The sequence below is a fragment of the Strigops habroptila genome, chromosome 9 (genome assembly GCF_004027225.2).
Source record: "Strigops habroptila isolate Jane chromosome 9, bStrHab1.2.pri, whole genome shotgun sequence".
Classification (NCBI taxonomy): domain Eukaryota; kingdom Metazoa; phylum Chordata; class Aves; order Psittaciformes; family Psittacidae; genus Strigops; species Strigops habroptila.
In genome coordinates, this window is record NC_044285.2 from 40,937,636 (window position 1) to 40,963,515 (window position 25,880).

Here is a 25,880-nt window from a genome sequence, read left to right on the forward strand (position 1 = left end):
TCTTCCTTTTTTATTTCCATCGGAATTAATTTTTTTGATGAAAGGCAGTTGGGAAAAGTCATCTAAATCCTCTCCCTGCTAATCTGCATGGTTTATAATTTTCCCCAAAGCCTGGCAGTTACTCCCTAAATCTCGTCTTAGGTCTCTGCTGAGAGCTGTTATTAAGACTTAGCAATCTATTAGCAGCCCGGCGAGCTGTTGGAGATGGGCTTGTCAAAGTAAGAGCTTTTAATTGCTGAGCTGAGCCAGCACCTTGTGCGTGGCTGTGTGATGGTGGAGGGAATGGGAAATGAAATGCCAGGAGAGGTGGTGGGAGTCTGGTTAGACCAGAGAGTGAGGACTGCTGCTACCGCAGAGGGCCCCGGTGCATCTTTGTGGGATGTGCTTCATAGAATCCCAGACTGGTTTGGGATGAAGGGTCCTTAAAGCTCATCCAGTCCCAACCCCCTGCCACGGGCAGGGACACCTTCCACTAGAGCAGGTTGCTCCAAGCCCCTGTGTCCCACCTGGCCTTGAACACTGCCAGGGATGGGGCAGCCACAGCTTCTCTGGGAAAAGTCTGTGCCAGCGCCTCAGCACCCTCACAGGGAAGAGCTTCTGCCTAATGTCTCATTTCAGTCTCCCCTCTGGCAGGTTAAAGCCATTCCCCTTGGCCTGTCCCTACAGGCCCTTGTCCAAAGCCCCTCTCCAGGTTTCCTGGAGCCCCTTTAGGCACTGGAGCTGCTCTAAGGTCTCCCCTTCAGGAGCCTTCTCTTCTCCAGGCTGCCCCAGCCCAGCTCTCTCAGCCTGGCTCCAGAGCAGAGCTGCTCCAGCCCTCGCAGCAGCTCCGGGGCCTCCTCTGGCCTCGCTCCAACAACTCCACATCCATAACTGAAGGAGAGCTGGGGGGTGAAAGCCCACTTAGGAGCTGGTGGTGATAACTCAGTGGGGCTCACTCTGTGAACACACCACCTGGGATTTGAGTTCTCTTCTGCTCTGTGTATCACACTCTCCAGGTTTTCCATGGCTAACTACAGATAGTCTTGCAGAGTAAATCCCTGGGTATGTTTTCCCAGGAGCACTTTAACCAGAGCTCTGCTGCTCCCATGTTAGTGACTGCGTTTGGCAAACCCTCACCCTTCCCACCGCCCTGCCGGCAGCGTGGCAGGGGAAGCTCTCATTTCCTCCCATGCTGGAGGGATGCTCGCCAGGCATGCCTGTCTCCAGCTCCTGCCCAGGGATGTGACAGGGACTTCATGCTTGGGGACAGTCTGTCTCTGCTTCCTGGCGCTGCTGTGGCATGGATGAATCGCTCTGCCTTTCACTCCTGGGGTGCATGTTGGCAAGACCCATAGCTGCCACCTCCATCGTGCAGCAGATACATCAGGGAACCTTTTTTGGGTCTAGTTTCTAGTTCAGATGTGCTGTTTGCTGTTGCGGGTGGTAGTGATGAGGCTGCGAGATCTGTTCCAGGCTGGTGGCATTCCCTAGCTGGGAGCCAGATGTGCTTCATCTGTGTTTGGGGAGCCAGATGTGCCCAGTGGGGTTGGGAGCAGCCTGGCTGCTGCAGGCTCTGCATCCAGGAGGTGCAGGGACACAGTACAGGGGTGCCAGAAGCTTTGTTCTGCTCTAAGCATCATCCCCTGGAGGTTTGAGGATGGCTGTAGCCAGCACACCATGGTGTAAAAACACTGCTTTAATTAAAGGTGCCGCAGACATGGGTGGGGAGCTGGGGGAAGGAAGAGGTTCTGCTTCCTTTGGGCAGATCCTGCTCCTGGAGCAACTGGATCCGTTCAATTGCTGCTGCTCCAGGTACAATATATAGGGCTGGCTTAGATTTTTACCTTTTAATTTGTTTAGGCTTTTCCTTTTTGTGTTTTACCCTTTCCCAAGCAGCATCACTCCCAGGCCTTGGTGCTCAGCATGGCTCTTTTCAGAGCACCTTTTCTCTAGCTGGGTTTCACTTGACAAGCTCCCTGCAACGGGCCCTTGGACAACCAGGATGCTGAGCCAGAGCCAGGGCACACCAGGGCTTGAGCCCATGATGGGCAGCTGACATGGAGTAGGGATTTGGCACTTTTGGCACCTGCCCTGGTGGGGTTTCAAAGCAAACAAGCTCTAGGGTTGAAGATTAATTATTAAGTTGGAGTATGACCGGTGTTGCTGGTGCTTTAGCAGCCGTGTTGTCTGCTAATGCCCTTGAACCATGAGCGGTGACAAAGGTCTTCCCTGCTTGTGTTCTAAAATCCACAACTCTAAGAAGACTTTAGTTTGGCCTCAGACCGTGATTTATAAGTGTTTTAAGACCACACTTTGTAACTTTAAGTTTGACCTTGCAAAAGGCTTCCTGGTGCCAGCTCTCCTCCCTTGGCTGTGAGCATCTGCAGCAGGGACATTTGTTATATGCGAGGTGGAACCTGGACAGAATGAAAAGCTGATTTTTAACTTATTGCACAGTTTTGTTGCTTTTCGAAATAGACTTTTCCAATCCACCGAGAGCCTTGAGTGTGCTGGAAGCTGATGGAAACTGAGCCCATGGTGATGGGCTCCTGTAAAGCCACTTTGCTACCCCTCTGAGGTTATTCTGCTGCAATTCCCCTCATCCTTCCCCTGGTGCTGCAGAGCAGCAAGCCCAGGCTATCATTCACTGGTGACATCTCCTTCTGCTTTAAAACAAAACCCCAGCATGGCAAGCAGGCGCTGCTGACACCCCACATGTGAAACTGCTTTGTTAGTTCTGGTTTTATCTGAGATCTTAAAATAGCAGAAGTATCTCTGTTTTAAAGTTAAGACTCTACTGTGTGTGCACCACTGTGGTAGTGAGACATATAGGGTGGACCTGAGGGTTTGATGGGAGAGTAAGCATAAAGGAGGGTGCAGTTTCCATTGTACCCCATGAAGTCCAGGTTTAAAGCCTGTATAGAGACCCAAGGCTGAAGGACTCTGCAGGTTGGATCTAGGAAGAGATGTGAAGAAGATAAATTGTGTTCCTAATGACTTAAAGTGTTTGGTAAAGCTATATTCTCCTTCAAGAAGGAAAACTTGCCTGGCAGATGGGCACAGCCTGCAAGTACAGGCATCATGGAAGGTGTCCCTGCCCATCACAGGGGGTTGGAACTAGATGATCTTTAAGGTCCTTTCCAACTGAAACCATTCCATGATCAGTTGCCCTACATAGGGCAGGAGCACAGTGAACGTGAGCAGTGACCTGTCCTGGTGGGGTGTAGCATGGACTGTGGTCCTGGGGGTGTCAGTGGCTGAGCAGAGGTGGGGACCCTGGATTGCAGGCTCAGAGTTGCGTTGGTTTTGCTCAATGGCCTTACGTGCGCCTCTGTTCTCCGTCCTTCTGCTGGGGCGGTGAAGTGAACTTTTGAGGTGCTTTATTTCCAATGAACAACACGGTGCATTCACCTAGAAGCCATTAATACAAATATGACTAATTTTTTTTGAGCTAAAAGCTGATTTTTCCCTTTCCTGTTGCCCCACAGTGTGCTGGGGAAGAGAAGCGGGTCGGTACACGCACCGTGGTGGTCGGGCACCGGCCGGTTTCGGAAACAGATGCATATGTGGCACAGAAGTTCTGCGACAACAGGATCGTCTCCTCCAAGGTGAGCTTGATCCCCTTGTCCAGAGCAATTTAGGAACTCTGAATTCCTCAAGGATGGATGTAAGGGTCCCTTTGCAAGTGGAGCAGCCTGGTACATACCTAACACCACAGCTCCAGCCTCTCTATTAGACTTTCTTCTTTCCTATCAATCCCAGTGGGGGGGTGTATGAGTTCCTTTCTTTTAGGCTGAATGGGAGCAAAGCACATGGACACATTGGGTTTGGGGGGTTGGTTTTGTTTGGTTTGGGTTTTCCTTTTAAATGTCTTCTGGCATTCTCTTTGGGAAGAGAGGAAAGGTTAAGTGTAACACAGCATGAGACGACAGCAACTCAGATTTGCAGAAGGCAGTGGGGATGATATTTTATAAATGGATAGAAAAATACGATGGCCTTCTTTCTTATTTTTTTGTTCCGTGGGTTTTTTTCCCTCTTGAGATAGGACAGAAATAACCATGCTCTGTTTATCCCATTGGATGAAAGGGGAAACATTCATACAGTATTAATGCAGCTTTTGTTTATGGTGGAGAGCTGCGATGACACCCATCTGCCTTCTGCTTAGCTTTTTTTCTCCCCCTGACATTCATGAAGCTGTTTCAAAAGATTTGAAGCCAATTTGAGTAAAATATCAAACAAGTGGCATCCCATATTGTCAACACAGCTGGATACAGATTATGTTGCTTAGGATTCAGGATGCTCAGCATACAGTGAGGCTTCGGTTTCACTGTCCTTGAGCTGTAAGGGGGTTTTTCCTTTTCCTTTCTTTTTTTATGCAGCTTGAATCTTATTTGTGTTTACGTCTGTGCTGTCTCAGCTTATACTGGGGAAAGGTTTTAAGTCTAACTATGTTTTACTTGTGTAGCATTCCCATTGATGCTTCCCTCACACATAAGAGGGTCCTTCAGAGGACACCTTCCCGTTTCAGTTCCCTCTCTGACAATGCTTTGCTTTAACACTAATTTTACTACTACCCTGATTTATTTTTGAATGTTGTGTCCTTGCTCTTTTTTTCCATTTATATTTGCTGGGCATGGACTCTTCTTACCTGACCAGTCTCTTTTTGTCATTAAGTGGACTCTGGTCTTGAGGCTTGGCTGCTTATTATTGCTTGAGGCATACTGAAAGATCAGATATTTGACCCATTATTTTCCACCTTGTTCTTTAATTCCACATGTTCTCCAAAGCAAATGATTCAGCAGCCTTCTTAAAATGATAATGAAGCACTATCTAATAACACATTTACGTGGGCAACATGGCTTTTTTTAATGAAGAGCAACTCTAAGATGGCTTTTGGAATCTCTGCACTGTGCTTTGCCTCTTCATGAAATCAGATCTACCTAGAAGTTGTCTGCTGAAACAGATGCTGTTGGTTTTATCTTCTTCTACTCTTCACCAGCTCCAACCATGTGCTTTGAGTTATTTTGACAAAAGGGAAATAGTTGCCTGCTTTAAAGCAAAGAAAGAAAACTGTGAGACGCTTCCAACTGTTTGAGGATCCAACAGAGAGGGCTGGAGCTGGAAGCTGAAGCAGGATCTCGGTGGTATCCATCATGCTGCTGATTTTGAAGCAGGGACCTGGACCTTTGCCTGGAGCACACTGGTGCTGCTCAGCTCGCTGTGGTGCTCCTCGCCGGGTTAAAGGACAAACTCCTTTCCTATTCTGTGCAGATACCTCTCATTTTGTAGCTCTAGTGTGTTGGTCTGTTGGTGAGCCCCCTCTCTCCCCACAGTACACCCTCTGGAACTTCCTCCCGAAGAACCTTTTCGAGCAGTTTAGAAGAATTGCCAACTTCTACTTCCTCATCATCTTCCTCGTGCAGGTAAGAGCTTTGGCAGGGGTGGGTTTCCTTCACGTACTGATGGTAAGCACAGCTCGAACAAGAGCTGAGGTTCAAAACCGACTCTGGTGCTTACAAGAGGTGTTTTGGGGTTTTTTAGTTGGAAGCTGTGTTATAATTGTGGCACACCAACCAAGTCATAATAACCATTGAAGTATTGGGGCCTGTCTGAGATGATTTTGACTGCTACAACAATTAAAAAAACATAATAACTCTTTAACTGTTGAGATCAGGCAACCGGTGACAATACATTTGATGCTACAGAACTAAGATCTAGTTTTTTGGTCACCTTTATTACTTCTGCTGTGTTTTCCCAAGTTATGTGATATTTGGATATCTCAGTTACGATGAGTTTCCAGGCAAGCAGGAGAGATAGGCTATACTCAGAAAATGCGTAGCTTGAGCTTTGGGAAGGTGAAGCTTGAGGAAGCTGCTCTGCACAGGCCAAATAGCAAGCTTTATACATGGACAAACTTTTTCTGCTCTGCTTTGTGGCCTTTGGTTTGTGGCAAATCCTGAGCAAACCTGAATACTGTCAAAATGCATTGGGGTGAAGGGAGTTTGGGAGAAGCACTGCAGTGCCTTTACTCACCTTTTAAATCCTGGAGCTCAGCAGATAACATGCTCTAAGGCTGAAAATAGGCATTAGAACACTACCCCAGCAAATCAAATGTCACTGTGTGGCTACTGCAAGCAGCCTGCTGTTAGATGACTTCTCTGGGGTTTTGGTGGTTCATGTCTGGGGTATCACTCTCTTCTAGGCTGCGTGTTTAAGAGATGAGTGCCTACAATGTTCTACCCTTACAGTAAAGAGCTATGATTTGTAGTCGTTTCAGTGGCTGCTGCAGAGAAGGGGGATCCCAGGATAACGGCCGTGGATGGCTCCTCCTGGCAGTGTCACACGAAAGGCCAATCTACTCGGCATCATCTGGCTCGCCTCCATCTCCTGATTCCACTGGCATTGCTCCATTTTGTCAGGCTGAATTTGTAATCTGCCTTGAACCATAGCAGTGCCCTGGAGTCGGGATGTCCTTTTTGTGTAGCTGGCCGTTTAGTGATGTGGTATTACATTTTATCTGTCGGCCCTCTGGCCATGAAGAACATGGGATATTCTTGTTTTATACTCACAAAACTGGTTGCAGTTTAGCTTCTTGCCCATTTTAGGCACAGGTTTATTGTGGGTGAGAAGATCCTGGCTTTTCCTCCTTGGTTTTATTCTGTGGGCACCTTTAAAATAAGGAAACAACCCTCATGCTCTATTAGAGAAACAACAAACCCAACTGAACAAACTCAACCTGACAGCACTAATACACTTGCTGCCGTATAGAGTAACCGACTGCCCCCGGGTGCTCATTGTGCTGGCATGCCACTTGCCTTAAAAAAAGCACTCAAGGCCACTCCATTCACTTGAAATAGCAAGGGTTGTACTTCGATAAATGGCATCTATAGCTTAAATGTTGGTGCTTATCTTTAAATTGATGGAATTGCTCTATGTGCTGCATGAGAAGTATCACAGCGCTTAGGGGTTGCCTGGTGCATCTGTTCTGCCTGCTGCTGAAACCCTTTATCAAAATGGCTATTACTCCTTGATTCCAAATGGAGCTCTTGTTTGAGAGGGAGGAAGTACATGCATTAAACATAAGACACCTATAGTGCACTAACAAAGACAAAGCACTAACCATAGTGCTTTGGATCATCTACTGCAACACTCCAAGGAAATTGAGGGTAAGCTCCTGATGGAAAAGGTTGGTCTGGAGTAAGTGTAGTCCAAGTGTGTTTGTAGACAGACCAAGCTGACAGCAGTAAGCTAATTTAGGAGGTGCCAGGAATGAAAAATGTCCCTTTTGACTGATGATTTCTGGACTCTGTTTTTCAGTCTCCTAAACAATGAGTTAGGAAGAAACTATTAAATAACAAGAAGATTTTGTCACTTTTAAGTGGATCCAAACGGAGCTGTTGAAGTCCTGAAACAGCTCAAAAATAGCTTCAAAGGAGTCTGCCTTTGATGTTCTGGCTTGTTGCTTGTGTGTCCCTCAGCTTTCCACCAGCCATGAGGGGGAAGAGCAGTATTCAGCCATGGGGTGTGCTGGGAATGCAGTGTCCAAACACATAAATGAGTTATTCCAGTGACTTCATCTAATGTTTGTGCTCGTATGTCTCTAAAACAATGTTTGTGTGCATACAAATCATATTGTTTAAACAAATACATACAACTGCATCTTCTGCAGTGCAGAAGCAGGAGGTCCTCTTCCTTGCCCTTCTCAGCTAAAAGCTAAAGTTCCTTTTGTATTCCCAAGATCTGTCCAGTTTTTGCACGATAACTTTTGGCTGGCTGGCCTAAACTTCAGTGATGCCACACTTGTGAGTGGCCATTACGTGTGCTGTGTTCACTGTGTCCATGGCACTATCCTCACTTGAGGTTGTTCTTCCAAAGTCTGGTTTCTGCCAGACTTTGTGTTTGTAGATGTTTTACACCAACTTGAGTGAGCCAGGGCTTTGTGTTCCTGGAAGTATTTGTTGTGCTTATCTTGGTTTATACTTATACACCACTTAAGAGTTAAGTTAACCACTTACCTGGCTGCTTCTTGGGGTGTATTCCTTCCACTTCAGTATCTTCTAGCTCTTCTTGCTTTGGATTCAGTAACACAGGGTAATATTGCAGGGTACAGCATTTCATAGGGTTAAAATCCACGTAGTTCCTCCCAGCTGATAAGAGCAGCCCTGTCCTTAGCACAGCTTTTTACGGGCAGCCTGAAACAGGACACATACAGATGCTGCTGTTTGTGAGCGTGCCAGGGAAGCGCAAACAAGTGGAGGGAGACAAAGCCCCTTTGTGGGCACACAAAGCCTTTCTGCTGAGGTTCCCTTTCGTCACAGCCCTCACCATCTGCCTCTCGTGCTCCCGTCCTCTCCAGAGATAGCAGGAAAATGGCCAACTTCATGTGCCCTGGTGTGGAAGGGGGAGCAGGAGGGCAGCTTGTGCTCCTCTTACGTTATTCTCTCCTAGTTATGAACCTGTTCTGCTGTTCTTACCCTTCAGGCCAACTCATGATAGAATCAGAACCTGCAGCCTGAAGGTTTAATTAATGATGAAGGAGCTTGGGTTTGCTGCTTGGGTGCCGCGCTGAGCTCAGGAAGGATCCAACTATCTACCCCAAGGCCCTTGTGCAGTCGCTGTGCTTAAATCATGCTCTGAACTCCAAATTGGAGAGCTTAAAGACAAAGTGTGGATTTCTATTTTACTTGAGTATTCAGGTTCCATTCTGCAGTGTATTTCATAGGTCATTTGGGCTGATGCATGTTGTTTTTACCCTCTGAGTGTTGATGGTTCAAGACAAAGGGTACTGTCCCCCCTGTCGTAGCCAGCTGTGTTTTAGGGTTCAGATACTCCCTGTTTTCACTGGAAGAGGAGAAACAGCCCTTTTGTGGCCCCAAAAGAGTGAGGCTGTTTCTCACCTCATTCATTGCTGCTGCGTCTGCCCCATCCTCCTTCCCTGCCCCAGTTGTCTCCAGAACACCCCGTGGTGGGAGCAGGCTTGTTGCCATCCACACTTTGATTACTTGTGTTTATGGTGCCTTTATGGTGCCCATGGTCATTAGTCCATTCGTCCAGGCTTTTGTTTCCCACTAGAGAAAGGTCAAATTTAGGTTTTAAGCTACTTCTGACAGGGTTTTTCCCACCCAAGGATATCGCATGGTCTGCAGGAGGAGGTGATGAAGGTGGAGGAGAGCGCTCCTGGGGATGCCTGCATGGTCCTCACGTGCCCCTTTCTCCTCTGCTGGGCTGTGACATACCCCCAGTGGGATGAACACCATTTTCCCCAGTTACCAGAGTTTTTGCTGCTTCTGCTTCCTGAAACCCAGTTGTCAGCAGTACATTTCTTCTCTCTGCAGGTGATAGTGGACACCCCGACCAGCCCGGTGACAAGCGGCCTCCCTCTCTTCTTTGTCATCACTGTCACAGCTATCAAACAGGTACCAGTGTCAGTGTGGGGAGAGGAAGATGCTCTTTGGGACTTGTGGTAGAGGAAGACCATGAGTGTGTGTTTGAATATACTCTGAAGTCACCAAAATGGGCTGGTAGGTTTGGTGAACCCTTCTCAGTGGGTGAGACATGTATACTGGTGCTGTTCAAGAGAAGCTTGAGAGCACCAGTTGAGTGTGGTTATTGGTCTCTCTTGTTTTGGCAACATGAAACATCTCTGTATGTACTGTTGTAAGCAAACTGTGAGGGTCAGTAAAGGTTATTGCTGAATTTTTCCTCTCTGTTTAGAAATACTCTCTGAGTCTTTGCAGAGCCATGCTCTAAACGTAGCCCACGCTCTGCTCCCATGTTGGTAAATGGCAAGGACAGTTTCTGTTCAACCACTCAGCTGCTGAAAATATGTGTCCTCATCTTGTGGTGTTAAAAGCCCTTTTTCCTCCCATCATATGGACGCGGGCCATTAAAAATATCCTCTGCAGGAGGATTGAATGATAAAAGAAGTTTCTTCTGCAGGGGTCAGAAAGGGAGAGCAAGAGTAAAACCCATCTGCTTCCAATCTGAATGTTTCATTCTTTCACTAAAGACTGAAGAGGAAGAGTCTCATCCTGCGTTACCATAGGGAAGAGTTGCAGGGTGCTAAGTGTATTATTCGTATTATCAGCCTGTTCTTGCCAACACTGAGAATAATAGCAACATGTTACAGTGGTTGAGCTGCTCATTGCATGCACTGCATATAGATTGTGTGTGTTATTTTTAATCTGTTCTGAATCTGTCAAATATCCATATGAAGTTATTAAAATAAATCAATTCAGTCTTAGCCACTTCGGTTGATGCTTTGTCACGCACGAAGGAGGTCTGAGGGCTGCTTGGTGTATTCATTGTTTTAATCTCTCCCTCTCTCTCCATCCCTACTCATCCTCTTGTGTTGGTTTACTTGCTTCCTTACGAGTTTGTGTCGCCTGTGTTTGTGTGCCTAGGGATACGAGGACTGGCTGAGGCACAGAGCTGACAACGAAGTGAACAAAAGCAATGTCTTCATTGTGGAAAATGCAAAGCAAGTGCAGAAGGAGAGTGAAAAAATCAAGGTAACTGTTCACAGAGAACTCGTGTGTGGGTATCGCTGAAGCCGATGGGAACGCGAGGGTGCGTGGTGAGGAGACAAGAGCAGGGAGGAGGGATGTGCCGAGGGTAGAGCTGCCCCAGTGAGCTCACTGTCAGATGAGGTGCTCCAAGAGCTGTTCCTGGTTAAAGAGAGAAGCCGCCTTTTGTTTGATTGCTTTTGAAAAGCTGTCTCACAAAAGCTGTACTGGGGCTGACAAGTGACAGATCTGTCAGCGCTCTGCACTTCTCCGGGACAGGCAGTCCTCTTCCATCTCCAACTCGCCCAAGGACACCAGGAAAGTACACTTAGCTTTGACATTAATTTATCACACCACACTTCAGACAAGTACAGTCTCTTGCTTTATAAAGATTTAGCAGAGGAATAAACACTGTGCCACGCGGGCACTGGGAGCTCATGCTGGGCTGGATGGACTTGTTGGGCTGTGAAGTGATGCTCGGGGACCCACGTGCCTTTTGAACCCTGATTTCCCTTTTAGCCATCATCATTTCTTCTAGGTTTTGAGAGAAGCTAAATCTGTAACCATCTAATAACAACCAGGAGGGTTTTTCATCTAAAAAGCTTCCTTTTCTCCAGGTTGGAGACATCGTAGAAGTGAAAGCGGATGAGACCTTCCCCTGTGACTTAATATTCCTGGCCTCGAGCAGCCCTGACGGGACGTGTTATGTCACTACAGCCAGTCTTGATGGCGAGTCCAATTTCAAGGTGATGGGGATGGATGGGGCAGTGTTTGGGAGCTGGTGCTTGGGGGTACTTGGGTGGCTGGAGCTACCACTGAAGCTGTGCTTGCATGGAGGGGGTGTGTATGTGTGTAAGTGGTGGGTGCTCCCGTTGAGCCCATCCCTGTGGCTGTATTTAACAGCTCTTCCCTCAGTCTGCTCCAACGCGTCAGCACCGAGGGCCCCTGGGGATTGTTTTCTGCTTTATCTCCAACAGCCGTTTCTGCTGGTGCTGCCCCAATTTGTATTGATATTTATTGAGGCAGCTTCACTGCCTTCCTGCCCATCACAGGAAGCACGTTAGTGCTTCCCTGCTCCAGCCCCATGTCAGTAAAGCAGTGCCTGCAGCTGCTTCAGCTCCCTTTCCAGGATCCAGCAATGCGTTTGGTACTTTACCAAGCTTTCCCAGTGCGGTCAGGGGCTTTTTGAGGCGGTATTTCCAGATCCGTTTGGGGAATTCTGCACCAGTGTGAGGGAAACATCGCTTCTGGGGTTTTTTGTTCTCCCTTTCCCTGAATCAGGCACTGAAATTCAATACCAGTCTTGCACAGGATGGATCACCTCCTCAGTTTTAATTCCTTTATTCATGCCGCCTTCTCTAACCTGGGGAAAGAAGCAGTAACAGCAAAAAAACACCTTATATACATCAGAAGACACGAACATTTGGTTGCACTTGTGTGTCAGAAATGCTTACTACTGCAGTTGCTACTATCTGTATAAGACTGGAAGGTACTTTAAAATGACCCAGTTCATTCCAGCACACCCTGAAGTCAGCGTTATCAGTCTGATAGGTATGGTATGGGCTCTGTGGCTTGTCTCTTTATGGGTGGCTGTTAATCAGTGCTGGAAACCTTACGTAGGAGCTGATGCACCACACTGGTTCCACTAGTGGAGTGGAGCTTTGAAGTGGCTTGAGGCTGGGAATAGATAACCATGTTAAACAGGCAGTTGCTTACTTGTGTCAAGTGTATTGTATGCATGAGCTTACCCAACCTCAAAGTCTTGGCTGTTACTGACTTTTGAGTCCAAGTGCAATGCTGAATTGCTGTATCAAGCACTGCAGTGGGGTTTTTTCTTGCTTTGTGGATTCTTGTAGGTGACTGGGAGCTGCCTCCTGTTTCTTGACGAGATGAAGATGAGTTTGAAGGGGAAGAACATAGAAAAGGCAGTGCTGTTTGGGGAAATAGGTCTAACACGAGGAACCAGGGTTTGCTGCAAAAGGAGGGTCAGGGAAGCACACTCAAAACCTCATCTGCACTGGTATCTGCTGCCCACCTGGTGGGGATTTTTCTGGTGTTTGGGGCATGTCAGGTCAAAGATGTGGGAAAGGTGGCTGGTTAGGTGAAACTGGAGCAGAACTATGGAAGGGATTTTGTCAGGGCTCTGTCTTTGAGGCACAAATCTTTAGTCATACCTAAATTATCTAAAAGATAACGTTTTGCTAAAAGAACATGTGTTTTCTAGATACATTAAGGGACCCAGGATGTAAAGATCGTGGAGTTGATCAGGAGGCAGCTTTGAAGTACCACTCAGTAACCGCACAGCATCCATAGTGACAGCAGCAGCAAAACCCCCCACACGGTACCGGGCACTGCAGGAACAGCTTCGAGTCGTGTTTCACAAACCCCATGATTTATACCAGAGATGTTTGTGTGTTTGAGCCTCTGCTTCCCATACAAAAAGCCAGGCAGGTTCCCAAACCAGCACAAAGGTGGGCATTGCTAATGCCACGTCTACAGCGCGTGTAGTGTAACGGTTCCCCCGGGATGCGCAAGAGGGGGATGCAGACGTAAGGAGCGGAGGAGCTTTGTGATGGATTTGTTGCTGGAGATGGATGGAGGCAGCCTGCCGTGCAGCCACCGTGACTTGGAGCTCTGAGTAGCTCCTATAAATAGAGCCCGGGAGGCAGCGAGCGGATCCTTTGTGGGCTTTCCAGTTAATTGTGAGAGATGAACCTTCGCAGCAGCGGCTGCTAAAAATAGGTTGGAGTCTGACAGCGCTCTGCCTGGTCCCTGCGCGCCCGAGCTGCTGGCTGGTTACCCTCAGGAGCATCGGATGGGTGGTCCCTGGGAGCCCCTGTGCCCTGGGGGCACCTGCAGCCTCACCCCAGGGACAAGCCGAAGATGCTCTGCTTGTGGTGCACACCTTCCTCCAGCAGCTCCTTCGTGCTGCGGTTTCTCTTAACCTTATAGACTTCAGTCTTTCACTGAGAGATGCTCTGTGGGAGCAGGGTGAGGGCTTGGGTGAGCTGCTGGTGCTGACAAGCCTTTGCTGGTGGTGTTTTAAAGAATGGGGTATAAAAGCTGGGGATTGGGGCCTCGCGGTGACGCTGCCTGTGCTTCTCTGCCCAGACTCACTATGCAGTGCGGGATACCACTGTGCTCTGCACGGATGAAGCCATCGACACCCTCACCGCTACAATTGAGTGTGAACAGCCACAGCCTGACCTCTACAAGTGAGTCTGTCCCTCCTTGTGCCCGTCCTACTCCTCCTGCCCCCCCGTTACCTGGTGTCATCTCCACACAGACACCTGAGCACCACTGGTTAGGGGATCTAATAATAGGGTGATGGCTTCAAGCTGCCAGAGGGGAGATTGAGATGAGCTCTTGGGTAGAAGTTCATCCCTGTGAGGGTGCTGAGGCGCTGGCACAGGGTGCCCAGAGAAGCTGTGGCTGCCCCATCCCTGGCAGTGTTCAAGGCCAGGTTGGACACAGGGGCTTGGAGCAACCTGCTCTAGTGGAGGGTGTCCCTGCCCGTGGCAGGGGTTGGAACTGGATGAGCTTTAAGGTTCCTTCTAACCCAAACCTGTCTGGGATTCTATGAAGTTACAGTTCAGCAAAGCAAAGGGTGTTTTCATCAGAGACCAGGTTTCTCGAGGCAGTGATTAGCTGCCAGGCTTCTTCCATGTGAGGATGGCAAAGTGGACACTGCACTTCTTCAGGGCTTGGTTCCTTCACAGCAAAACCTCCCCCGTGCAACACTTGTCACTGTGAAATGAGCTGGTTTTTGTCAGCTCAGCTGTGGTCATGGTCCACGTGCCCGTCCTCAGGCCAATTCACCTCCCAAGTAAAATGCACTGGGCTGAATGGCTTCTGGGAGTAAGCAGTCTTCGTGGTTAAATCCCTCAAAGGAGGGTTGCTGGGTGCTGTGCCCTGTAAAGGGGATGTGCTGGGGTGCAAAGGCATGGTCAGGTACTGCTGCTGCTGGTGGGTGCCCCTGACCATGAGGATTATGTGGCTTCTCCCTGTCCTGAGCACCACCACCCCTCTGAAGCTGTGAACTCTCAAAGGCACATGTTTGTGTCTGCTTCCATCTCATGACTTTTGTTTCGCATGTTTCTAGTAGCTCTTTATAAAGTGTTTGTAGCACAAGTTTCTCGTATTTTTATTGCAGATTCGTTGGAAGAATTATCATCTACAGAAGTAACCAGGAGCCTGTAGCCAGGTTGGTCTTGCAGCCCTCTCGCTGGCTCTCTCAAAGAGGTTGGGCCTCTACATTGAATTTCAATTTCAATGCTGCCATCATTAGGGTTTTTCTTTAACCCTAAATGGTGGGTTTTACTTTAATCACTCCACGTATTTCATTACTAAGGGAGGCCTGTAGTCAACCTTTCCACTTGCTGCCTTCTGCCCTCCTGTGATTTGTTTGAGCCCCTCTTGAGGAAGCAGTGCAGGACCACGGGTAATGTCCTTCCCTGCTGATGGGGAACAAATTTACCAGGCAATTGCCAAATACTGTTATTCAATGGCTTTAACCTGCCAGAGGGGAGACTGAGATGAGCTCTGAGGCAGAAGCTCTTCCCTGTGAGGGTGCTGAGGCGCTGGCACAGGGTGCCCAGAGAAGCTGTGGCTGCCCCATCCCTGGCAGTGTTCAAGGCTAGGTTGGACACATGGGCTTGGAGCAACCTGCTCTAGTGGAAGGTGTCCCTGCCCGTGGCAGGGGTTGGAACTGGGTGAGCTTTAAGGTCCCTTCCAACCCAAACCAGTCTGGGCTTCTGTGAAAGCAGAAACTTAAACATCCATCAGAGTGCTTCAGGGAGATACAAGCAAATAATGTTTGTAAGTCATGAAAAGCCAGAATGATGCTGGCTGTGTTTTGTGGGTCTGTCCGGACCCTAGAAGCAACAGAGGGTCATGAGTGGGGGTTTCAAAGAGAAATTAAAACATGAATGGGAGCAAAATAATCCATTAGCTTTGGTGCTATTGATCGATTGTGTTAGAATGGACAGGTTTTTGATGCCTTTCAAATCAGGTTTTTGTGTAAGTACTGAACATATTAGATCTGAACATTTTGCAGATGTTCCTCAAAAGCCTTATTGGTAATCCGCCATGAAATCTGGAACTTTGAGCACCAAGTATAGTCTGTGTAAGATGAAATGGAAATATAAGTATATAAAAAGAGAAAGAAACTCAGGCAATGCCCAATTTAACACACAAATCCAGTGATCAGATCTAAAGAACATCTGTTTAGCTTTAAGATCTATCTCGGGGTCTAAATTCTAAAGCAGTTTGAATGTCCTTTGAGTGATGTAACATTATAACTTCTTTTACATTTAGGTCTTTGGGTCCTGAAAACCTGTTGCTGAAAGGTGCTACCCTCAAAAATACCCAGAAGATTTATGGTGAACAGTTATTATTGTATTTATTGAAATATTTCGGATAAATAATGGCAAATGTAGATGTTCATCACTAAATCTGGAGAGGGAAATACAGTTATATTTGGTATGCAAGCTGATTGCAAAGGTGGCGGGGGGAAATCAGGAGGTGCTGGTTGTATCTGCAGTGCTGCCACACTGTGCAGGTTGTGCTCATACACCTGAACAAGCTTTTCTTGTTACCTGAGATGGGAAGAGCAGGGAGTTGATCCCATATCCTTTGCTGAGAACATGCTAGGATCACAGTCCTGCGCACTTGTGATTGAGGGTGATGCTTCTAGGGAAGACTGATGGGTTTTGTGACTGTATGTGATCCATAGGCTCCTGCTCAGTGCTCTGGGATATAGGCAGTTACATTACTTAGCAGCCTGGGAGGTTTCTGTAGCTGAACAGTCCTTGGGTAATGCCTCTTTCTTCAACTAAGATTTGAGCTTCATGTAAATGCTGATGCCCCGCGTGGCTCAGTGCAAGCTGGGTCCATCTGGGACTGCAAGTCCCTTATGAGCCCTGCTTTAACACCCTGTAGGAGTTGCAGTCTATACTGGAATGGAAACGAAAATGGCTTTGAACTACCAAGGGAAGTCTCAGAAACGATCTGCTGTAGAAAAGTGAGTATTTTTCATCTGCAAAACATGGGTAAAGCTTCTGGGTTTGGTTTGGTTTTAATGGATGACTTGTAGAGGAATAATCCCCCAATCTGCTGCCTTTTGTTTCAGGTGCATGGAAAATCTGTGTATTCGATTAAGTTATCTTTCAAGAAGCTGCATCACCTAATAGCTTTTTATTTTAAAACTCCAAATTAAGAAATGTTAAAATACATGAACTGACCCTGAATAAAAAGCACTTGTTCTGTAATTCCCTTCTTAAAAGGAAGTCTTGTTCCCACTTCTTTGCATGATTTTCTGTATAAAAATAGCTGCAAGAATTTAAGGAAGAAACCTGTTTTTCAGATCTATCAACGGTTTCTTGATAGTGTATTTGTGCATCCTATTGAGCAAGGCCACTGTGTGCACCACCCTGAAGTATGTCTGGCAGAGTAATCCGTTTAATGATGAGCCTTGGTACAATGAAAAGACTAAAAAAGAGAAGGAGACCTTCAAGGTAAGGGGATTTGTGTTTTCAGCACTTCCGATGGGTTTGTTTAATGTGATAGTGTCTGTTGCCAGCCCAGTGAGTCCTGTGGCTGTTGTTTCCTTCTGTCTCTCCTGCTCTTTGTGTTTCTTTCCTGCCTCTCTCGTGCTTGTGCACAGCAGTGCTTGCACGGAGCAGGGCAAAGCATAAATACTGTATATCATAGAAACACAGCAGCCAATTTAACCTGGATCCTTATCTGAACTCGAGCTATCTTGCAGCTTTGAATAGGCAAGCTTGAATTGAGGTCACATCAACCAGCTGCCTCAACTTGCTGAGACGCAGGCAGTCAAGCCTGAAAGAGTGAGTGGAGCTGTGTGGAGTTTGGATATTTGATGGATTATTGAGTAGGATTTACAAGGATGTCACTGCATCTTGTATCCTCACCATAGCTTGGCAGGTCTCAAGCCACTTACACCTTGTTTCTATTACTTGAGATCAGAAAGAACCTGCACTAGTGTATTTTGCAGGGGAATATGCTTGAACGAAACATTGTTTGGCCGCTGTGAAGCAGGGAGATGTACTCTTGTATTCTACCCTTGTAGATCTGCAGAAGACAGTGAGATTTCTGCATCAGAGGAAATTGGGATTTGACTTTGTATGTTAGCTGTATTTTCAGGTTGTTTTTTCCCATTTAACATTAGAAGAAAAGCTGTTTAGCCCTCCAGAGGTGTTGCTGTAAATTACCCCTGAATTGTGCCTGATGGGCACCAACTGCATCATCTTCTCCCCTTTCCATTGCAGGTCTTGCGGATGTTCACAGACTTCTTGTCATTCATGGTCCTCTTCAATTTTATTATCCCAGTCTCCATGTACGTTACGGTAGAGATGCAGAAGTTCTTGGGCTCCTTCTTCATCTCTTGGGACAAGGAGATGTATGATGAAGAAATAAAAGAGGGGGCCTTGGTGAACACCTCGGACCTGAACGAAGAGCTCGGGCAGGTCAGAACATGCTCTGTTTGCATCTGCTTGGATGAAAACATCCTCCCTGATAGGAACCGTTGTTGTAGCAGCCCTTTGTGGTCCCCTCAGGGCAAAGCTTCAGCCGGTTTGGTGGCACTTTCCATTTAACGTGATTCCACTCGCTCTGCGAAACGGATAAGGTTATTAATAGTGCATGAAAGAGCAGGAATTGGGTCATGCCAATTGTTTCCATATTGGGGAATATCAGGCACAGGGCTCTGCCTGTCGGGGTGGTTTTGCTTTCACCGCCTCAATTTGAAGATGAAAAACCTGATGTCTCTTCAAGGATTAATGAAAATTGCATGCCCAGAGAGATGTGCATGTGCAGCCACAACGAGACAGCTCAGGCTTCCCTTTCCTTATGTGCGTCAGGAGAGGCTGAGCGGAGGGTATGCGTAGTGCCTCCAGCTTCTTGTTTTGCTTTGAAACCCATGAATATATATTTGGAGTAGCAATTACCTGATTTAAATACAGCATCAAGATGAAAAGCCCCCAAAGGAGGCAGCAGACCTGCAGCAGCAGCTATAGAAGCACTAGGAGCTGTAGCAAAGGACCCAATAAAGAGGATGAGGAGAAAGCAATGAGCCTGGAAATGGATTTCAGTCTTCAGGAGCTTCAGGCACCCGTGCAATGGGCTGAAAAAGAGCTGCTCTTAGGAGCAAAGTAGTAGAATACACAGTGGTGTAGCTCCTATGGGGCATCTTCTAGAGGGGACCAGGTTAGGATGGCAGCAAAGTGCTCCCCAGCATCATCAGAGGAGCAGTAAAATGCCCCATGCTTGTTGTTTTGGGGGGCTCCTTCCCTGGTGCATGGGTCTGGGGTGCAGTGGGGCAGCCTGCCTGCCTGCTTGCTTCTAGGTGGAGTATGTCTTCACGGACAAAACCGGGACCCTGACGGAGAACAGCATGGAGTTCATTGAGTGCTGCATCGATGGGCACAAGTACAAGGACTGCATTTCGGAGGTGGATGGCTTCTCTCAGACTGATGGACCCCTAAAATACTATGGCAAAGCAGAAAAGGTAGGGAATCTGCGTGTTGATGGCTGTTAGGGGTTTGTGGTCACCTCCTGGCTGGGTAAATCCAGCCAAAACTGGGAGCGGGTGTTGGGGATGTGGTTTTAAAGTGTGCACACACCAAGAGCACCACCAAGGGCTGCGAGATGGGGTCGGTGCATGGTGTTAGGCTGGTAACAAACCCTCCTTTCCTCCTACCTAGAGCCGTGAGGAGCTGTTCCTGCGGGCCCTCTGCCTGTGCCACACTGTCCAGATCAAGGAAGCAGACCAAGTGGATGGGCTGATGGGGCATCCAGAACGCAAATACACCTACATCTCCTCTTCCCCGGACGAGATTGCTTTGGTGAAAGGCGCAGAAAAGTAAGGATATGAAGATCTTGGGGTTTTAATTCCCTCTCTGTGGTGGGAGGGAGGTGAGGGTTATCTGAAGGCAATAGACCTCTTTACCTGGTCAAGATCACAACACTCTCTGGGAGGCGCACATTGTGATACCAACGCTGGGCTTGACCTTCAACGTGAGCCTGTGGGTTTAAATGAGTTCCCTGTAACAGGGATGCTCTGCAAAGAGTCTTCCCTGAGCAGCTTCTTGGTGCTGCAGAGCCTGGCTGGGGCAGAGGCTCCTTTGCTGGAGTCCCCATGGCCATGTGTTTTAATCCACAAGAAACAGAGAACAGTTACTGTGTGCATATTCCAGCCAACTTGCTTCCTTGGCATGCAGTGGCAAAATAATGGGCTGGGTTGTTGTTATCAAACCCACATTTGAATCCTGCCGAAGATGCTCAAGGCCAGGTTGGAGCTTTGAGCAACCTGCTCTAGTGGAAGGTGTCCCTGCCCATGGCAGGGGCTTGGAACTGGATGAGCCTTAAGGTTCTTTCAACCCAAACCATTCTATGATACTATACTATTAGCAGTGCCTAGGTTTTAGGCAGACTGTTGCAGCCATATATACTTGCTTATGGCTTGTAAATCTGGTGGAGACCCAGGGGACTGTGTCCAGAGGCTCTCCCCAGGTGATGGGAGCGGTGCCAGCACATCATAGCAGGCTCTGCATGGAGCAAGCAAACATCCAGCCAAGCTTTTTAGCTCGGGCTCCCTAACTTCTTTGTTCTCCTCTGCAGTGCAGCAGGTGAAAGGAGAACGTTGTGAATGTCTGCTCTGTGCCAATGGGTGTTTTCAATGTTGTTCTGTCCTTTTGTTTATTGACAGGTATGGTTTCACTTTTCTAGGACTCGAAAACGATTTCATGAAAATCCGAAACCAAAAGAATGAAACCGAAATGTAAGTGCTGGGAGTGGGGGTGCTGCTGAGGAGCAGGGCTGGCTCCCACCCAGCCTAAATCCAGTGTGGTCAACGTGGCCAACCTGGCAAGGGCAAAGCTGTTCCTTTGTGAGGGCTGTCAGACTGTGCCAGCCTGCCCCAAAACTCGCATCTCTTTGATGCGAGTGCTCACTTCACAGAGTGCAGCACAGCAAGTGCAGGCTGAAAGGTTTTGCTTGCAAAAAGCTGCTGGTGGCTTTAGTGGTGTCTAAATTCAGGTCCCTTTAGCGCCTGTGGTCTTTTGCATGTGTCCTTCCTCTGTATCTGGCTGTGCAGGTAGCTCCTGGGGTTCATGGGGTGGTTGCTGACCTTATAGAGCCTCACGACAGGATGCTGTAATATACTTTGTGATATGGCTCCCATCCTTGTTGCTCTTTTACCTTTCTGAGCTGAAAATAATGAGATTTCCCCCTGTGCTCACAGCCTGGGGACATCTGAGAATCAATGACCTAATCCAGGCGCTTCCTGAGAACTTGCTTTCCCAAGCAAGTTTCACTTCTTGCTGCCCTTATGGTGAAACTCCTTATTTGAATGTTGGAGGTGATATGTCTGCCTGCAGTATGTGGTGCTGCTGAGCCTCTGCCCAGCCTGGGCTCAGCGCACTGCTATGCACCAGCACCCTCAGCCCCACACTCAGAGCAGCGCTGGAGGGGTTTTACTCTGTTTTCTTGTGAAGTAGCTGTAAAAAGCACATTGCCCAGTGTAGGGTGTATTGATTTCTGCAGCGAAACTTAGTGATTTTATGTCTTAAATTGCTATTTTTCTTCTAGTGAGTCTAAGCTGCTTTATTTTCTTCTCAAGGTACCAACTTCTGCATGTGTTGAACTTCGATCCTGTCCGTCGCCGTATGAGTGTCATTGTGAGAACCACCACAGGTACAGTTAAAATGCATTTCTGGACTCTCATACATGTGTGCACGTGTACAAATATAGAACATGTCCTTTATTACTCTAACCCAGAGGCAAAACTGTGAGGTTTTCTAAGCTGCTCTAACTAAGTTCTGTAGTGGGTCTGGTTGGGATAGAGTTGATTTTCTCCACAGCAGCCATTGGGCACCAGCAGCAGATGTGAGGGGAGGAGACAGGGATGGGGAGGATGACCTATGGAAAGCTGCTGCTGGACTAGTTCCAGCCTGACAGTACAAATACATGGGGGGAGAAGTGAGACCCACCCCCTGAGTAGGATGGGATTTCATGGGAATAAGAGACAGAAACTCAGAGGTCACCATCCATCTCAAATGTCAGGCCCAAAAGGTTATAGGATGCTGGTTTTACCCTCCATAGAGAGGTTGCCAAAGCTTCTGAATAGGAAAAACTAAACTGCTACGTGCAGCCTGTTGAAGAAAGCTTGCTCAGAGGCAGAAGGGACACCCCATGTCCAGCCTGAGGGCAAGAAGGCCTTGCACAGGTTAGTGTAAGGCCACTTTGGGAAGGCAGCTGGGCTTCCAGCAGTTCTGTCTTCAGTCCTGTCTGATTTCCTCCCTCTGCATCACTTGCTGGAGCTATTGAAGCTGTGAAGTCTTTCTACAGCTTGTGATCGCTATAAACTATTTATAATTTGCTTTTAGGGAAGTTGTTTCTCTTCTGTAAAGGAGCAGACTCCTCTATTTTTCCAAGGGTGCAGCAAGAAGAAATCCAACAAACAAAAGTCCACGTGGACCGCAATGCTATGGTGAGCACGTGGATGGAATTTGGCTGGCTCCTGGGGTCAGGAAAGCCTTATTCCAAAAATAGGGATGCGGCCTTGCTTTGGAGGGAAGTGTTGAAAATCCAAGTGTCACTTCACATTGTTTTGAAGCCAGGCTTCTCTCCTTTTCTGTTTCGTTGGCTTCCACCTTTATTTGAGCTTTGATATACTTATATGGTCTCTATCGCAGTCGTGTCCAAGCATCTCCCATGCCAGTTAAAAATAGGCATAACAAGAGCAGGCTGTTTACTCTGGGGAGAGAAGTGCCTGGTCCCAGTTGTGGTCCCTGCTCTCTCTGCTGGATGCATGCTCTCAGCACTGGTCCTTCTCTTAGTTTCTCTCTGCTGTATTAGACGCACATAATAATCATAACCAAGTTTACTCTGATGGGAAGAAGTTACTGTATAAACACAGAGAAATTGGTCTTTTGACTCAAGCCAACAAATAGTCATTGCTGTCAGGATCAGTACTGCAAGGAAGCACTGATGGTGGAGAAAAGCACTAATCCTCAGTTAGGGAAGCTGTAGAAACCCTGCTTTTAAGGCACTTGTCCACTTTATTTTCTCTCTTTCCCCTACCAGGATGGCTACAGAACGCTGTGCGTGGCCTTCAAAGAACTCACTCAAAAGGAGTATGACAAAATAGACAAACAACTGAATGAAGCCAAGATGGCTCTGCAGGACAGGGAGGAAAAGATGGCAAAGGTTTTTGAAGACACAGAAGCAGACATGCACTTGATTGGGGCTACAGCTGTAGAAGACAGGTAAAGAGGCAGCCATCACCACCAGCACTGTGGTACCTGTGGGCTCTCCCTGCCTCGTGGTGGAACTGAGCATCCAGGCAGATGCTGAAGTGTCCAGGACAATTAATTACTCCATGGCACAACCATTACACAGTGCCCTAGTTGCTAAAATTGGCTGGTGTAGTAGGAATTAGGATTTATTAATGAAACTACGGAAGTACTCGAGCTTCTAGAGGATGAATTAAGCACGCAGCGTTAATTTGCACATCAAAACAGATCCCGTTTCGCTTGCAGATGTAGTAACTGCATGTGTAAATTAAACTCTTACTCTTGACTCTGAGGTCTCGCAGCGTAAAGCAGTGATTGCTTTTTTTGGCTACAAATAACAGTTTGGGATCGCTGATTGGGATTGAATCCTTATTCCTGCAGCAGTGGTCTCTCCAGCACAGGGGAACATGAACCAGCTTGTCTTGAGTTGGTGTTTCCTACCTGCAGAATAAGGGTTACGTGGATTAGGCGAGGCGCAGCCTGCGAAGTGATGCTTTGCTGCTTCTTGCAGGCTGCAGGAGCAGTTGGCAGAGACGATCGAAGCTCTGCACGCGGCTGGCATGAAGGTTTGGGTGCTGACAGGAGACAAGATGGAAACTGCCAAGTCCACGTGCTACGCCTGCAGGCTCTTCCAGACCAGCACCGAGCTGCTGGAGCTGACGGCGAGGACGGTGGGCGAGAGCGAGAGGAAGGAGGATCGGCTCCATGAGCTGCTGATAGAGTACCATAAGAAGCTGATTCAGGATGTTCCCAAAAGCCGGGGGGGCCTGAAGAGGTAAGTGAGCCAAGAGGACCTGGCCCGTGTGTTTTTTTGGGTGCAGATGCAAAGCCTATAGAGAAATAGGACCGTGTTGTGGCCCTGGGGACTGGCTCCTTCACTCTGCTCAGCATCTCTAGTATTAGTTGGTTTTGAATTTAATTACACAGTTCCCTTAGTGAAGGGGGTGTGTTAAATCCAAGCTTCTTAAGATTTCTAAGCCCCCTAAAAGGGATGGGGAGAAGATTAATACAGAGGTGATTTCAGAGCAGCTCTGTTCTGGAGCCAGGCTGAGAGAGCTGGGCTGGGGCAGCCTGGAGAAGAGAAGGCTCCTGAAGGGGAGACCTTAGAGCAGCTCCAGTGCCTACAGGGGCTCCAGGAAACCTGGAGAGGGGCTTTGGACAAGGGCCTGTAGGGCCAGGCCAAGGGGAATGGCTGTAACCTGCCAGAGGGGAGACTGAGATGAGCTCTTAGGCAGAAGCTCTTCCCTGTGAGGGTGCTGAGGCGCTGGCACAGACTTTTCCCAGAGAAGCTGTGGCTGCCCCATCCCTGGCAGTGTTCAAGGCCAGGTTGGACACAGGGGCTTGGAGCAACCTGCTCTAGTGGAAGGTGTCCCTGCCCGTGGCAGGGGGTTGGGACTGGATGAGCTTTAAGGTCCCTTCAACCCAAACCAGGCTGGGATTCTATGGTACAAGGAGTTAACTTCTTGATGTCTGATTCCAAACATGTTCCTTGTGTTCCCAGAAGCTGGACGTTGACTCAAGAATATGGCCTGATTATAGATGGCGCGACACTGTCGCTGATACTGAACCCTTCTCAGGACTCTGGTTCTAGTAATTACAAGAACATCTTTCTACAGATCTGCTTGAAATGTGCTGCAGTCCTCTGCTGCCGGATGGCTCCCTTGCAGAAAGCACAGGTATTCACTCTGCTTTAGCGGGCTGAAGCACATCATTAGGTGATGTGATACACTTTTAATCCATCAGCTGAAGCTTGGCCTTATCATAATCATGTAGGACTTCTCCAGCCTATGTGTAAACCTCATCTGAACTTCAGAATGTGATGGGAACACATCAGCCTTTCAAATGTGAATATAAACCCTTTGTTTAATACGCTTGCAGGAAGCCACAAACCAAGTAGAATCAAACCAACCCCTCTGTTCTTTTTCCCTTTCCAAATTCCTCAAGTGGAGTCCGTGACATCCTCACACCAGTGGATGGTGTCCAAGCCTGATAAGTGGCGTGTTTCTGCCCTTCTTCCACACAGGAGGGTTTCCTGCCCTCCAAAACACATGAGAAGTCCCATCTTTGAGAGAGCAGGGTCTGGCAGCAGGGAAGGGCAGGATGCTACTGCCTGGCAGTTGTGTTTAAACACTGTCCTTCATCTCTGTGCAGCTGGATCCTGGCTTTTGCTCTGGTTGGTGACTGAGGAGGAAGGAACAAGGAGGTTTATTAATCTGAACTCTCTGGGTGTTACTTTGTCTGGTTGTTTGTCCTGGGGGGCCCTTGCAAGTGGGGCGGATGGGTGTTCCTGGAGGCTTTTTACCTGAATGTTTGGTTTCTGCTCTATCCTTTGTCGTTCTTATCTTTCAGATCGTGCGAATGGTGAAGAACACAAAAGGGAGCCCGATAACGCTCTCCGTAGGGGATGGTGCAAATGATGTCAGTATGATTCTGGAAGCGCATGTTGGAATAGGTAAGACCCCCTGATAACACCCATCTGATCCCTAAGACCTATCTGCTGTTGGCTGAGGCCCAGTCAGTGTTTCTGGTTGCACATGGCTAAACTGATCCCACTGGAAAATGCAGGAAGTCTGCTGTTGTTTTCTTTGGAGCCAGGGTTTGACTCCAGATAAATGCTGGATGTCATCATATACTGCTTGCCTTTGACAGCACTACTCTGTTCATCAGTGATAAACTGCAGATGGCCTTCAAAAACTCTGTGGCCACATTGAAGGTGGTACAGGTTGCTTGCTGGTCAGAGAAGAAAAGGCACAAGTAGCAAACTGATGGGTGATTCCTGCAAAGGCAGAGCAATGAAAATACCAGAGTGTATCAGGGCTAACCGGTCACAGCTGCCAGTAACTCCAGTGGGCACCCACATGTGTTTCCTGGGGGCTGATGCTCAGTTCTGTTGTATGCCCTGTGTGTATGACATTGAATTACTGGAGATTTTTGTAGTAAAGAAGAGTTGATAGAAGGGAAAGGGCAGCCTCTTTATTTGAGGCTGTCGGAAATGTCACAGTACCCTCTAATGAATGAGGTCCCAGGGCAGTTGGTTTGGATGTGGCTTTTGAGAGAACAAAACTGCTTCTCTTGAGCTCAG

General features: G+C 47.9%; 1 protein-coding gene across 8 annotated transcripts in view; it reads left to right on the forward strand.

Annotated features, from left to right (window-relative positions):
• ATP11C (ATPase phospholipid transporting 11C) overlaps positions 1 to 25,880 on the forward strand; it is a 57,622-nt gene that overhangs the window by 14,141 nt on the left and 17,601 nt on the right. For all 8 annotated transcript variants that reach the window (XM_030497468.1, XM_030497469.1, XM_030497466.1 and 5 more), the window contains exons 2-21: positions 3,468 to 3,587; positions 5,313 to 5,402; positions 9,315 to 9,395; positions 10,383 to 10,490; positions 11,102 to 11,230; positions 13,596 to 13,699; positions 14,638 to 14,688; positions 15,801 to 15,865; positions 16,425 to 16,506; positions 16,849 to 16,999; positions 17,774 to 17,971; positions 18,850 to 19,011; positions 19,208 to 19,365; positions 20,212 to 20,283; positions 21,124 to 21,197; positions 21,890 to 21,993; positions 22,590 to 22,771; positions 23,310 to 23,573; positions 24,300 to 24,474; positions 25,148 to 25,250. In XM_030497468.1, coding sequence (XP_030353328.1) covers positions 3,468 to 3,587; positions 5,313 to 5,402; positions 9,315 to 9,395; positions 10,383 to 10,490; positions 11,102 to 11,230; positions 13,596 to 13,699; positions 14,638 to 14,688; positions 15,801 to 15,865; positions 16,425 to 16,506; positions 16,849 to 16,999; positions 17,774 to 17,971; positions 18,850 to 19,011; positions 19,208 to 19,365; positions 20,212 to 20,283; positions 21,124 to 21,197; positions 21,890 to 21,993; positions 22,590 to 22,771; positions 23,310 to 23,573; positions 24,300 to 24,474; positions 25,148 to 25,250 — 2,473 coding nt within the window. The remainder of the gene's footprint in view (positions 1 to 3,467; positions 3,588 to 5,312; positions 5,403 to 9,314; positions 9,396 to 10,382; positions 10,491 to 11,101; positions 11,231 to 13,595; positions 13,700 to 14,637; positions 14,689 to 15,800; positions 15,866 to 16,424; positions 16,507 to 16,848; positions 17,000 to 17,773; positions 17,972 to 18,849; positions 19,012 to 19,207; positions 19,366 to 20,211; positions 20,284 to 21,123; positions 21,198 to 21,889; positions 21,994 to 22,589; positions 22,772 to 23,309; positions 23,574 to 24,299; positions 24,475 to 25,147; positions 25,251 to 25,880) is intronic.